This window comes from Nannospalax galili, unplaced genomic scaffold, assembly GCF_000622305.1.
Source record: "Nannospalax galili isolate Female #2095 unplaced genomic scaffold, S.galili_v1.0 scaffold2108, whole genome shotgun sequence".
Classification (NCBI taxonomy): Eukaryota; Metazoa; Chordata; class Mammalia; order Rodentia; family Spalacidae; genus Nannospalax; species Nannospalax galili.
This window is the reverse complement of record NW_008358188.1, coordinates 246,572-260,982: the sequence shown is the minus strand read 5'-3', so window position 1 is coordinate 260,982 and position 14,411 is coordinate 246,572. Positions and strand designations below refer to the sequence as shown.

The following is a 14,411-nucleotide window of genomic DNA, read 5'->3' as shown; positions in this document are numbered from 1 at the left end:
GTGTGTGTGTGTGTGTGTGTGTGTGTGTGTGTGTGCGTATTCATAGATGGGAGAGGATGAGAACAGATAAGGTTATACATATAAACAATTATTTCTATAAATTTCTTGCCATTTCAATAAAATGTTTTCAGATCATAGTATTTCCTACCATAAGAAGTCCTTGAAAGGCAACCAAAATTAACAAATCTACTGAAGAATTCAATTTTCAACATATACAAGTGTTTGGACCAATAGTGCTAAATTATACCTATAATAAGTTAGATGGCTAATTACATGAGATTTAATGAAATAGTTTTCAGTATTACTAAAAATAAATGTTTATATACACTTTTGAGTAGCCTTTTCATACTCTGCAAACCACTCTGAAAACATAGCATAAAATTAATAAAAGATATGTGGGCATACTACCATAGGAATATTAGCATTTCAAAAGTAATCTAAATATCATTGACTAAAGACACATACTTAAATAGGAAAATAATTTTGAAAGTTATGGAATAACCAAGCCACGAGGTATTATGAATTATGATTATATATTTATTAAAATTCTGTAATATGTTATTATATAAACAGCACTTCAAAATCATAGTTATCCTGTAAACATACATGTGAACATACCTCTGTGTTGTAGATGTGCTTATATTGGAATCAGATGTGGGGTGTGTATATGTGTGTTTGTATGTGAGAGAGAGAGCGAGAGAAAGAGAGAGAGAGAGAGTTTAGCACTGAAGATAAAAAGGAAGGGTATCTTTGAACAAACTGGCAAATTGAAGTTATACCTCATGTTGCTCCCTTTGTTATTGCCCTGTGTGCACGCACATTACACATCTGTGCACACATGCATAACCATGTACATCACTTATGTGGAAATGTACATAGAAGAATATTTAATAAACTATGGGCAAAAGATAAAAAGTATACATGACTGAATCAAGAATCAAGAAATTACACAGGAATGAATGATGATTAAATTTCATATTTAATTATAGGATTTTTAAAAATGAAAATCACAGAATGCATTCTGGTTGTTAGCCATTACTGAAATAAAACAAGAAATTTATAATGTACTTTCCATTTGGGATACATGAAAATGAAAATGTAACTAATGATCTTCCATACATTACAGCAAAAGTGAGTTCCTTTCCTCACATGGAGAAATTTGAACTGGGTCTTAAAGGATTGAGAAAACTACAGGATAGTTCAGAGATAGTATTCCTGCTATTAAGGAAGGGTGAAGAATGGAGGTCTGTAGATAGAACAGGACATGCTGTTTGCTCACACTCCAGAGCAGAGTCCCATCCATCCATCTGAAAGCCTACCCAGTTTCAGACTGGAAGGAAACAGAGCTGATAGGAGCGGGGCAATGAGCCTACCCCCGTGTGAACTGGACTGATATCAAGATCTTTTGGATCAACCAGTGGTTTCAAGGTAAAATGCTGTAAAACGGTAGTCATGATTATAAATAGCTCCATGCGGGCCAAACCTTCTCCCATACAAGCTCTTTTTCCTGAAAAAGACATGAAAATTGTGTAGTCAATTAATTCTGACTCTAGGTTAACACACATAATATATGTAGTAATGAATAACTAATTAATATGTACTAATTAACCTACAACATCCTCTGTGCATAACCCTGATTCCTTTCTTCAACACAAATTTCTTTTCTTTTCATTTTAGATTCTCTGAGTATTTTTACATTTATTAATTAATTTATTTTTTGACTATCTTGGGGCTGGAGAGATGGCTCAGAGGTTAAGAGCACTGGCTGTTCTTTTAGAAGACATGGGTTTGAAGCCCAGCACCCACATGGTGGCTAACAACCATTCCAGGAGATTTGATGCCCTCTTCTGACCTCCATGGGAATTACATGACATGGGTGCACTTACATACATGCAGGTAATACACTCATACATTTAAAATAAAAATAGCAAATAAAAGTATTTTTTAAAAATAAAAAAATTATTTGACAATTTATATATGTATATAATGTACCCTCTCTTTCCCTCCTGTTCCACCCCTTAACTGTCCCCCATATCATCTTCAAACCAAGTCCTGATCTCATTTTCATGTCTGTGTTTTTTGTTCTGTTTTTACTTTGTGGCCCACAGGATTTAACTAGGGCAGTCATATAGGCATGCATGTGAAGCTGTGCACTGGAGCATGAGCATCCCAACAGTGGTTATGTCACTGAAGACAATGGCTTCCTCTTGTCCACTAGCCCTCAAATGCATTAGCTCTCCTATGTGTGGTGGGATGCGATGATTCCTTCTCCCAAGTATGACAGAATGTTCACTGGTTCAGTCTTGCGTAGGCCACTGCAGCTGTTGTGAGAACCTAAGTGCCACAGCCATGTCATGCCCATAGGACAGAATTTCACAGTCCTCTTCCCCGTTACTCAGCTCTTATATTCTTCCCACTTCTTGTTCGGCTATGAACCCTGAGCCTTTGCATTGAAGATACGGGCGATACACTGTTGAACTCCTCAGCACAAATTTCTATGTGCACGCTGTATGAGAAATCTTTCTGAGCAAATATGTTGAGACTGTTGTGCTGAGGGCTGGCAGTAACATTTTTGTGTACACACACACACACACACACACACACACACACACACACACCACACACCTATCCCAACTGGCAAGGTACACAAGTGTCTTTTCTTCTGTCCCTGACTTAGATCTCAGTAGATTTATTTCTTCTGATATGAATTCTAAGAGATAATCTCAATCATGTCATATATTTGCTAGAATTTAAAGTCTATAGCCGTTCACTGACAAATACAAAACAAATGTTACACATGGGGCTACAAGGGATTCCTGGAATAAAACTTCTAGCTTCCTCTCCCCACTAATACCTAGGGCATTAGGTATTCAACTTCACACTTGAATCCAGCCACTCCTCTAATGTCATACATTCTATGTAAATACCTTTAACATCCTCAGGATATAAAATTAACTGTATAATTGTTTTCTACCATGCTCATTAATGCTTCTAGTAGAGTACATTTCACATAAAATTTAAATTAATTGTCTAAAAGATTATATTGCAAGTTCTAAAGACAAAGCCTGAGCTCTTTTAATGATGCCGACAGCATTAGGACAAAGCAAGCCTCAGGACATTAGAAATTGGTAAGAAAATCAAGTGATACTAGATTCCAAAATTAATACAGCAAATAAGATAGGGAATAGACAGCAGGGGTGGTTTGACATCTTCCCTAAGCATTGGACACAGTTTTGGATCCGCAGCACCAAGCTTTGCTCAATACATATTTTCTTACATAACTGGGAGCAAATTTATTATATCCATTTCTGTTAACACTTTAGGAAAGGACCTTCAGCCTAGACTCCTCCTCTTCTCTGAAGTATGGTGAGAATTCTTTTCTCCTTTTTCCCATATCTATTTTCCCTTTGATCTTTTTGCGGCCCATATGCAGGAAACTGGCCCCTGTGGACTGTATCGATCCAGGAGTCAGTTCCCTTCAGGCTTCTGAATAAACCTGGAGGGTTGGCTATAGAAAAGTTTATTTATTATCTTGATCTAACCCTGCCCAGCCCCGGCTTGGGAAGCTGGCTGTGTTCCTCTGTGAATACATGTGTTTTCTGCAGAGGAAATATTGTCTTAGCTAAAGAAGTTGCAGTAACACCCAGGTCCTGGTCCATGGCAGCCTTCCTGCCAATGTTGGCCTTGGATATTTTGTACACTTTGTCCTCTGAAAACTGTCTCTTCATTAAAACCTTTAATTATCCTTTAGAGTGTTCCAAATGTTTTTCTTCTGAACCTTTTTCAAATTGAGAGAAGATACTTAAATGTTACTGCCTGCAAGAAAATTTCCATTACAGTCTAAGTACTCTGCCTAATTTCCTTAAAAAATTGCCAGAGTTGCAATCTACCCCTTCTAGGGTCCTGTAGAAGACTCTGGCATGGTATAATGCAAACTATAGTATCTTTGCCTATTAATGTACATCTTCTCTTTATTTCTTTTACTCATTGTATCCCTGGATCTGAGCAATAGATTGCTATACATAAAGGCTAAGTAAGTTTACAGAGTGACCTGCCCCTCAGAGTAGAGAAAGGCCTAGGTAGAATGGGAATTCTTCTAGGAAGAGCTCTTGAGAAGCTCAGCACTGGGTCAAGAGGCAGCATCAGTGGGTGGAGCCTCTAATCCAGTGAGAAACAGCCTTCCCCTTGGGAGTGCTGCCTCTGGCCTCAAGGAGCTGGCAATCCATCTAGCTCAGACTAGCCTCCATGCACAGCTCTTGTCACCCCACTTGACCCTAACACACATGAAAACCAAGTTTGCTTGCCTGTTGAGAAAGGCATGAAGTAGTCACTCTTCCTGAAGTTGCCCTTCTCATCCAGAAAGTGGCCGGGGTCAAACTTCTCTGGGTGCGGAAACTCTTTGTCATCAAACAGGACAGAAGTCAGAGATGTCATTACACTTGTGCCCTGATGGAAAGAGAAGCAGATAAAGCAGACCATGGAGTTAACAGAACCTGAAAAATGGGCGTACACTACTCATCCAGTCCTTTTGGTCTTTGGATGAGCAGACTGAGGCAGAGAAATGAAAATTCATTGTTCCACATCACAGAACACATTAACGACCGAGCAAAACAGGTCTTACATCATGTAATTTTGGGATATAAATAATACACTATTACTACGCAGAAGATAAAATTTTCAAGTGTAAATCTGAGGACTGCTAGCTAGTATTCTGAATGGCCTCTCTAAACAGATGATATTGGCCTTGGTCCATACATCTATAGATTAAATCTGTGAACTGTCTTCTCCTTGTGGACATACAAAGGAGAAACCGAAGTTTCAGTCCCTTTCAAGCCTCTTCCCTGTAGCACAGTCACTGTGTGAACTCAGAGCTTGCCCTCAGCATGAGGTACATAAAAATACAGTGTGAAACCCAGAGTGGGCTTCCAGAGATAGTTAATTTGTGGCAAAACACTTCTTTTCAGGGGGATGGATTCTGGCTCTGGAAAAGTGACTGCTTGATCCCTGAATTAAATAAAAATAAATCTGGAAATGATAAATGCAACAACCAAAGGCAATCCAGAATTATGATATTTTATTAAAGAGTACCTACAATTAGAGTGAATTTATGCTTGAAAGTAATTTCCTTTCACCTCCCATGCTCATGGATCAGTAGGATTAGTACTGTAAAAATGACCATCCTACCAAAATCAATCAACAAATTCAATTCAATACCCATTAAAATACCAACACAATTCTTCAAAGAAATTGAAAAAATAAACTCAAATTTCATATGGAAATTACAGAATTGCAGTAATAAAAACAGCATGGTACTGGCATAAAAAGAGACACATTAATCAATGGAATAGAATTGAGGATCTGGATTTAAATCCATGCATTTATGGATTTTTGACAAAAGAGCCACAAATGCACAATGGAGAAAGGAAGATGTTCCACAAATGGTGCTGGTTAAACTGGATAACAGCAGGTAGAAGAGTGAAACTAGATTCCTATTTGTTACCATGCACACAACTCAACTCTAAATAAATAGGTCAAGGACTTAAATATAAGACCTGATACTCTGAATCAGATAAATAGGCACAGGAAAGGACTTTCTGAAGAGGACTTCTATAACACAAGCATTAAGTTCAACAATTGATAAATGGGATCTCATGAAACTAAACAGTTTCTGTATAGCAAAGGACATGCTTATTCAAGTAAAGAAGCAACCTGCAGAACTGTAAAAAAATCTTTACCAGCTATACCTCTGATAGGGTTAGTATCTATAATATACAAAAAACTTAAAAAAATTTAAACATCAAAAAATCAAACAACTCAAAATTGGGGCAAGAAGATGAACAGGGAGTTCTCTAAAGATGAAACACAAATGGCTGATAAAGACTTTTAAAAAATATTTTTATCTTGGGGCTGGAGAAATGGCTCAGCGGTTAAGAACACTGACTGTTCTTGCAGAAGACTGAGGTTCAAATCCCAGCACCCACATGGCAGCTAACAACTGTCTGTAACTCCAGTTCAGGGGCTCCAACAGTCTCTCTGTCCTTCGTGGGCATTGCACGACATGGGTACATTTACCTACATGCAGGCAAATCACTTATATACATAAGATAAAAATAATAAATAAAATATTAAGAAAATGTTTTTATCTTTAGTCATCAGGGAAACGCAAATTAAAACCACTTTGAGATTTTATCTTACCCTACTCAGAATGGTTAAGATCCAAAAAACAAACAACAAGAAATGTTGGCAAGGATGGGGGAAAAGGGGAACTCTTACCACTCCTGGTGGTAGTAAAAACTGGTGCAACCATTTTGGAGACTAGTTTGAGATTCCTCAAAAAATTAGAAATTGATCAACTATATGATTCAGCCATACCAGTGTTGGACATATACCCAAAAAACTATATCATACTACAGAGATACCTGTTCATTAATGTTCAATTCTGCCCTTTTATAATAGCCAGAAATTGGAAAAAACCTAGATGTTCATCAAGTGATGAGTGGATAATGAAGGTGTGGTACATGTACACAATGAATATTATTCAGCTCTTAAAAAACTCTCAAATTACAAAATTCACAAGTAGTTGGATGGACCTGGAAGCAATCATACTCAGTGAGGCAATCCAGACTTAGGGAGACAAACATTGCATGTTTTCTCTCATAGTGGGCTGCTAGCTTTGAAATCTTAGATATGCATGTTTCAGTTTCAAAATACAGTGAACTCAAGAAACTAATAAATGATCATGCGGTATGGGGAGACTTCTTCTGAGGGGAGGTAGTATGCAATGCTATAAAATGGGAAAGGAAAATAATATAAGGAAAATAATATAGTAAGATGCATTAAAGGGGGCAGGCAGTGGGAGGGCAGGATAGAGGAGGAGATACAGAGAGGAAAAACTTACACCAAGGCCTTTAGAAAAGACATATTGAAACCTACCACCATAGAAGCTACTCTCTCTTTCTATATGCATATATTATAAAAAGAATAAAAAGAATTATAACAGTGGGCTATTGCTCCTACTAGACACTAGTGGCTAGTAAAATAAGAGCCCAATACCAGGAATGGACTCAGTCATTTGAAGCTGTTGACCATTGGTCCCATAGACATTCAAACAATACGGGTCATTGCCCCTGATCTTAGTTACCCACCAGAACTTCATGGTAAGACTCTATTGCTGAATATACTACATATATGAACTGTAGAAGAAACAAGGAGAAATCAACTTGATGCTGACTTCAAAGCATCATTCCTACTGTCTGACTTTCCTGGTGCTGGAAGTTACAGTGCAAGCTACCCGAAGAGAAAATTTATCATAAATCTTACCCAGCTGTGAATCCTGTGAGCTACAAACAACTGGACTAGCAAGATATGCTCACTAGTGCAGTAGTGATACAAATAATATACGGGTAACCAATTACTTTCTAATTGGATTTAAGTTTTGCTTCATAGAATACAGCCTGTAACTGACATTGATATCAGACCTAAAAACCTGAGGCTAGACAGCCCACAGGCCATGGGAGAGAAACTAATATAATTATTCTGATAAATATAGTATTAAACTGATTTATAATGACATTGTTATACCCATAGATTAGTGCATCTCTCAACTCTCAGTAGAGATGCACCCTTAAACAGCAGATGGTGATTAACACAGAAAACCACAATTGGTCAATGTAAAGAGAATCAGAGGCTATAGACTACTTATTCCCGAATAGGACAACTGTGTGAAACTTCTGCCCCTAAGGCTCAGGAATCATTATGGGAAAAGGGTGGAAAGATTCTAAGAGCCAGGTGGTAGATGACCACAGCGAAACAGTTTTCCAAACAGCTGGGCAGTTACTCAGAGGAATTCATAGGAATGGTGACAGAATGCACAAGCCATATAAGTTCAAGCCAGACAAAATCCCAGCACAGGCTTGGAAGTGGGTAAGAAACCCCAAGCCTACCTGAGGAACTATTGGCAACTAATGACTGCAGGGAAGGGGAGATTCAGTCGCCTTTAAGGGTGAGATTCTTGGTAGATTGACCAGACTCCTGTGGATGAACAACGCCAAAGGGCATTTGGGGACACAGACCTGACTCTATAGGTCTTAAGATTTTATATATATGTACAGAAATTTGATGGGGAGTTAGTAAGGCTGGGTGCAGATACGAGAGGCAAATCTAAATATCATCAAAATATATGGTATAAAACTCGCAAAAATCCAGTAAAAAGAAAACAATTGAAAAAAAGAAAATCCTTTCCTTTTACAGCACAAGGTAATGAGAGCCAAGCAAAGCAATATTACGTTTGGGCTAAGGAGAGCAAGATAAATCTTGCCACCTGTTTTAAAGAATAAAAGGCATCTTTACAGTTTCAGTGGCAAGGAAGCTGACATGAATTATTTTTCAGAAGAGTGTTATTAGAAGAGTTACAGCATCACAGCCACAGACAGTCATGATCGGGCCTTGAGGAGAGAGCCTTCTGATCCAAAATCCTTTCTTTCATAGGTTTCTAGAGGAGGTGGTGCTCTAACATAATATATGGCTTAACAAGGAATATGTGATCTCAAGACACTACAGTTTAGAGGCACTAGATAAGAAGTAAGGATATAATTCAAGGTCACCTTGACTGCACAGGTTTTGGTTTGCTTGATGCTGCAAGGTGAGGTGCTACAAGGTCACAGTGGACTTTGCTTATGAACTCTCTGTCTGGGAGAGAGCTGTGAGTGAACATGGCCTGATTTCTGGAAGAGAGAGTGTGTATCTGCAGCCTAATAGCACCTAGAATGCGTAACAGGGTACAAGAGAGGAAGAACTTAAAACCATGGTAAATCTCAAAAGTATGCTAACATATTCTCTGTAAGTCTTTGGGTACAGGTTTGGTGAAATATGCAGGAAAAAACTAATGACACGGTAACAGTACAACAGCTCAGAAGCTGAGAGCTTAGAGACACACACTACTACTGAACACTAACCCCAGAAATTATCCAGTGACAAGAGAAGCTAAAGTCTCTACCCAGAGTAGAGAGACCATGCTCCGATCCTCAGATTTTATGTGCTAACACCCCAAATTCCAAACAACTGGCAAAGGTTCCCTTTCTGAGATAAGGTCCATGCAAAAGATTATATAGGACTGAAATCATGCCACCATGGCAAGAATAATACTAACAGAATGAAAAACATCTGTTAGTAGTAGTTCAACTGCCTGCCGATATAACAACACCCTAAAAGGAAGGCAGCATAATGTACTCCCCTCCAGGCATCATTCAAAATTCTTAACAAACATACAAAACTACTGGACATGAAAAAGAAGGAATATGGCCCATAATTAAAGAAAAAATAGCAGTCAATGTAAATAGCCCTTATGATAGCCTAGATTTAGAATGATTGTACATGAACTTCAAAATACAGCTATTATGAATATACCTGTCTAATTAAAGCAATAATTGAAAAATAATGTATGATAGCTATTGAATACCTATGAATTGAGATTTTATTAATATATACAAATAATATATCAAATATTAATAAATGGAAAGTAGAAAAAGAAAAAAAGAAAAAAAGAATGAAATAAATGGAAACTAGAAAAATAAATTCTAGAATTTCAAAGAGCAAATATAATGTCGTTAGATGAAATTAGAAGCATTAGAAGACCACATATAAAAACATCAGTGAGTTTAAAGACATATAAGTGGTGTGAAAGTTGAGAAACCAGTTAGATGCTCTCCAGTCTAAATACACACACATGCTTAGACTGCAGCATGGGCAAAACTACAAAGAACTTCTGGAACACAGAAGACTCCTGATAAAAGGACATGGTACAAAGTGAGGTTTCCATTTTCATGGTTTTATCTAGGAAGTAGATTCCAGAGGGAAAAGTCTTATAAGTATATCTTGGCTATAAACATTGATCTCCCTGTTTAAAGAACTGGTGTCAAGCTTCTAGCATATAACCCATACCAAAGCCAATGAGAAAAGACACATTCTAGATATGGAAAGGCCAAAGTAAGAAGGCCTTGGGTTTTCTATGTGAAGTCAATAACACCTTGAGTACTTTATGAACTAGGCATGTTTAGGCCAAACAATATGTGTGAAAAAAATAGCAAAAACATTACTGACCCCTGGGTAACACCAAGACAGAGAGAAGCCGTGTCTTTATCTCTAGTGATACTGGAATTCAAAAAATACTACTCAACATTTTATAATATAAATAAGTTAGGGACCAGGGACATGGCTCAGTGGATAAAATTCCTTGCCAAGCAAGTTCAAGGACTGGAGCTGGGTGATTAGGAATGGCGGGATACAGGCAAAAGGACACATGAGTCATAAAAGGGCTAGAAAGCTAATTTACTTTCTGAGTATCAACTCTATCTTTTTTTTTCATTTTGGAATATACAGCTTTTAATAATAAAAATCATGTAATGTCTAATAACACCTGGTGAGTTTGTTATTTTCAAATGAGCTCTAAACAACTATGAACATTTTTTTCATTTTAATTTCTTTTTTTGTCTTTAAAAAATTTTTAAAATTATTTTAAAAAACTTTTTAAATTTAATAAGCACATGATTAGAAGAAGCATTTCATTACAGCTTTAACATATTTAGTAACAATTTCCAGAGCAAGGATACATCTCTTTCAAAAGTGGCTGTAAATTTTTAGATTCACAGTTGAATTAATACAGTTATACAATATTGAGCTCAGTATAAACCCTGTAAGACATAAAATTGAGTGAGTTTTTACCCTTTAAAGAAGATCTCCATTTCATTTTAAAATATGCTGTTTCCTACATTTTTAATGCTACTAATGCTTAGATGTTTGCACATGTGTCTTTAAACTCTATGTATCTGATTTTTACTAGTCACAGTCGGTTACACTTGGATCCTTGGCACCTGAGTATGGATATAAAGTCATCAGGCAGATTTCAATGGTAATGTTTATCACCTCTATTAATTAACATGAAGTAAATTTTTATGCTTCCTCCTCAATTATGTCTTTTTTAAAAAATTTGTTGAATTTTGTGTGTGTATATCATACAGAACATCCTGCACAATCTTATTCATCTATATACCCACTTCCCAAATGACACCCTCCCATAGGCCCTCCCCCACTGGAGCCCATATACTCTGTCATCTCTGTTACTGTCTACTGTGTTGTTGGAGACCCCAGCCATTCCCCAGTGCTTGTCCATCTGCTGAATCTAGTCAGCCTATCTAGAGATTCTTGTTTTAGGAAGATCAGCTGTTCTTCATCTAGCAGCAAACAGTTAATATTCTTTTAGGAAAGATTGAGGTCTGGTGTTCATTTTCCAAGTTTTATGCTGGGTTACTGTCTGGGAGTCTTTTGGGCCACCCTGACCAACAACTCAAAGGAAGGTGTCTCCTGTCTGGCATTGTTTCTTGTTATGTAGCCTTTAGCTATACATATGGACTCTTAAAAAATTATATTGACCCCATTAAGCTTTGATTATACTTTCCTTTTGGGTGTTTAAGACCCTACAATTGGCACAGATAAACCAATTTATTTTTACTCTTATGGTCATTTGAGGATCTGTTCCTCAGGGGTCACATGGGCTGGGGGGAGCCCCTGGCTCCATTCTGTTACCAGTTCCATCTATGTGAAGATAAGTCAAAAGTCCTGCTTGACCATGGCTGGCTTTGTTTGGAAGCATGGAGGAAATGTTTCCTCTGTGTTGACCCTCCTGTTTGTAGATTGGACACTGTTTCAGGTCCATCTGGTGGGATCTCCATGGCCTCAATTCAATTGATACTGAAAGTTGAAAACCCTAAGGGAATTTCCATTGCTTCAGAATGGCTATCCTAATGATACAGACATTCACTGAAGTGTGTAGAGTTTAGAACTAGGCATGTGATTTAGTGGATTCCTTAAACTAGCTATGTGATGTTTCTATTTGTGAGCTAATTAGAATAAAGTGATTTATCTTTTTAAAAAAAGAACATATGGGGCATTGATTAAAATTAAGCAGGGTATGGAGGCACATGCCTGTAAATCCCAGCACTCAGGAGGCTGAAGCTGGAATATTGCAATTTTAGTAAAGCTTGGGCTATAGAATAAGACCAAGTCTCAAATTATAGTATTGATATGTATGTAAAGTAATATCAACATATTTGATGTAATACTAACTTGCTGAGCCGTATATTCTTTCCCAACAAAGATGAGTTGTCCAACTCAAGGAGGAGGAAAGACATCACCTAATCAGAAAGTAGGGAGGGGATGAGAGAGGTGGGAATATAGGGCTCTGGCTAATTGCTATGAATAGCAAAGCACTGGGAAGCAAAGCTAGACAGGAGATCATGTTCATGAACAGGAACAATATGAAGAAATCGATGTGCTGACAAGTCCATGAAAATCAAATCACTATGACATTTAGAAAAACATGTCAACAAATGACAAGGAAAAGAGCATAAAGTCAGAGGTTTGATCCTGGCATACCTGTGGAAAGTTAGGTCATTTGAAATTATATTACTGTGACTGCTAACAGGCTGAGGTTCCTAATGAGTACGGAAGAAACACCTCTCACCTTTGGAATGTGGTATCCTCTGAACTGAACGTCCTGAGTTGTTTCACGAGGTATGGGAATGGGGGCAAGATTAATGAATCTCTGGATCTCATGCATCACAGCATCCGTGTAGGGCATGTTGTTCTTGTCCTGCATGCAGGGGCTCCGGTGTCTGCCAATCACACGTGCAATCTCTTCCTGGACTTTAGCTGCCAATGCAGAAATCATATTTATATAAAATAAAAAAGAACAATCTTTGATTCTTGATTATTGTCACATTAATAGGTGGTAGAGAGCTGTTAAAGGCTGCCATAAGAGGAGAAAACTTAATAAATAGAACAATAGATTATGGTATTTACTTGATTCAACACAGGGAAACAAGAAGTAAGTCAAGATTTATTCAGAATGTACTACATTACTGATATACTACACTATTCAATGCATTGCTTTATAAATCCTTAAAAATAGTTCTGCTTTTTGCTTCACTGGGCATGCACAACCCACAGACCTCTCTCCCACCCACAGGCCTCTCTTCAACCTGCAGGCCCCTCTCTGGGGTAAGTCAATTGTGCCCTCCATGCCTTGACTCCCCCAGCCTCATTCACCCTCCCATCTCCCCGACTGGTCTCTCCTCCTAGCCTGGGTCCTGTCCCATTCCTTCTCTTGGTGCCCCAGATACCTGGGGAACCACCACTGCTTCCTGATCCTTTGCATCAAGACCAAACCAGTTCCTTCTCGGGTCCCCAGGAAAACTCTGGGCCTGGCCTCGCCTTCACCTCCCTCTACTTCCCTGGGCCTCTACTACCCGTCAGCCTCTTTCCTGGACCCTGGGGCTGACCTTTCCTCTTCCTGATCCTTTGCATCCAGACCAACCCAGCTTCTCAGTGCAGTCCCCAGGAGCCCTTGGGGTTGCTTCTCACCCCCATCTTCCTTGCATCTCTGGGTGGCATGGCCACCAGCTGCCCGAGACCAGCATCTTTCCTGGGCCTGCTCCCAGGCCAGTCCAACCCCCAAATTCCTGAGGGGAAAATTTTTTCTGGAGGGATCCAGACCATGGATCCTGCCTCCACTTGGTGAAGGAAGCCTGAGTGTACCTGACTGGAACCTGAATTGGGCTTCTGTGGGTACCCCTGAATAACTGATCTGAAGCCATCAGTTCCCTCCCTCCAAAATAAACCTGAGAGAACCTGAACCCTGTACCAACCAGCTATACATAACAAAGGATCTAGGCACCTGGATAATACAGACGGAACCATACTTCAACTTAATCACACAAGAATCAGAAATTACAAAAGAAATTCACATGACAAAACCACAGAGAAGAAATAATAACCTGAAAAACCAAAATAACATATCCCCAGGAAATACCAATAGTCCTCTAGAGGATCACAGTGAGAACCCCCTAGAGATAATGCAGGACATGGAACACAAAAGAACAATTATAAACATGTTAAAAGAATTCAGTGAATTTAAAGAACACACAAGCAAAGTGTGATGGCTAATGCTGGGTGTCAACTTGACTGGATCTGGGATTAACTGAAATGAGAGAGATCTTGATTGTATCATCTGAAGCTGGAAGACACGCCCTAAATGTGGGTGTTACCTTCTGATGGCAGCCCGTATAAAAGGCCATAGCAGAGGAGAATGCCTGGCTTTTTGCAGCTTGTCTTCTCTCTCCCTGGTGAGTTCATCTTGCTGCTGTAGACTGAAGACTAGCTGATCTTTTGGAATTCGTCAGACCTTCAGTGCTAGATTGTGACTACTGAGACATCCAGCCTCGTGGACTGAGTGACTACGGATTCTCAGCCTCTCCAGTGCGGTGCAGCCATTGTTGGAATACTCAGATTCTATCCTGTGAGCTAAGCTGATAAATCTCTATACATATATATTCATTCTACTGGTTCTGTTTCTTTGG

The 14,411-nt window shown here is 38.6% G+C and overlaps 1 protein-coding gene across 1 annotated transcript in view; it reads right to left on the bottom strand.

The window, feature by feature from the left end:
• Nucleotides 1-514: 514 nt before the first annotated feature.
• Nucleotides 515-14,411, bottom strand: part of LOC103752530 (cytochrome P450 2C70-like) — a 52,812-nt gene continuing 38,915 nt past the window's right edge. The window contains exons 7-9 of the mRNA XM_008856354.2: nucleotides 12,518-12,705; nucleotides 4,305-4,446; nucleotides 515-1,507 (exon numbers count right to left, since the gene is read on the bottom strand). Of these exons, the coding sequence (XP_008854576.1) occupies nucleotides 1,326-1,507; nucleotides 4,305-4,446; nucleotides 12,518-12,705 (512 nt within the window). The 3' untranslated portion in view covers nucleotides 515-1,325. The remainder of the gene's footprint in view (nucleotides 1,508-4,304; nucleotides 4,447-12,517; nucleotides 12,706-14,411) is intronic.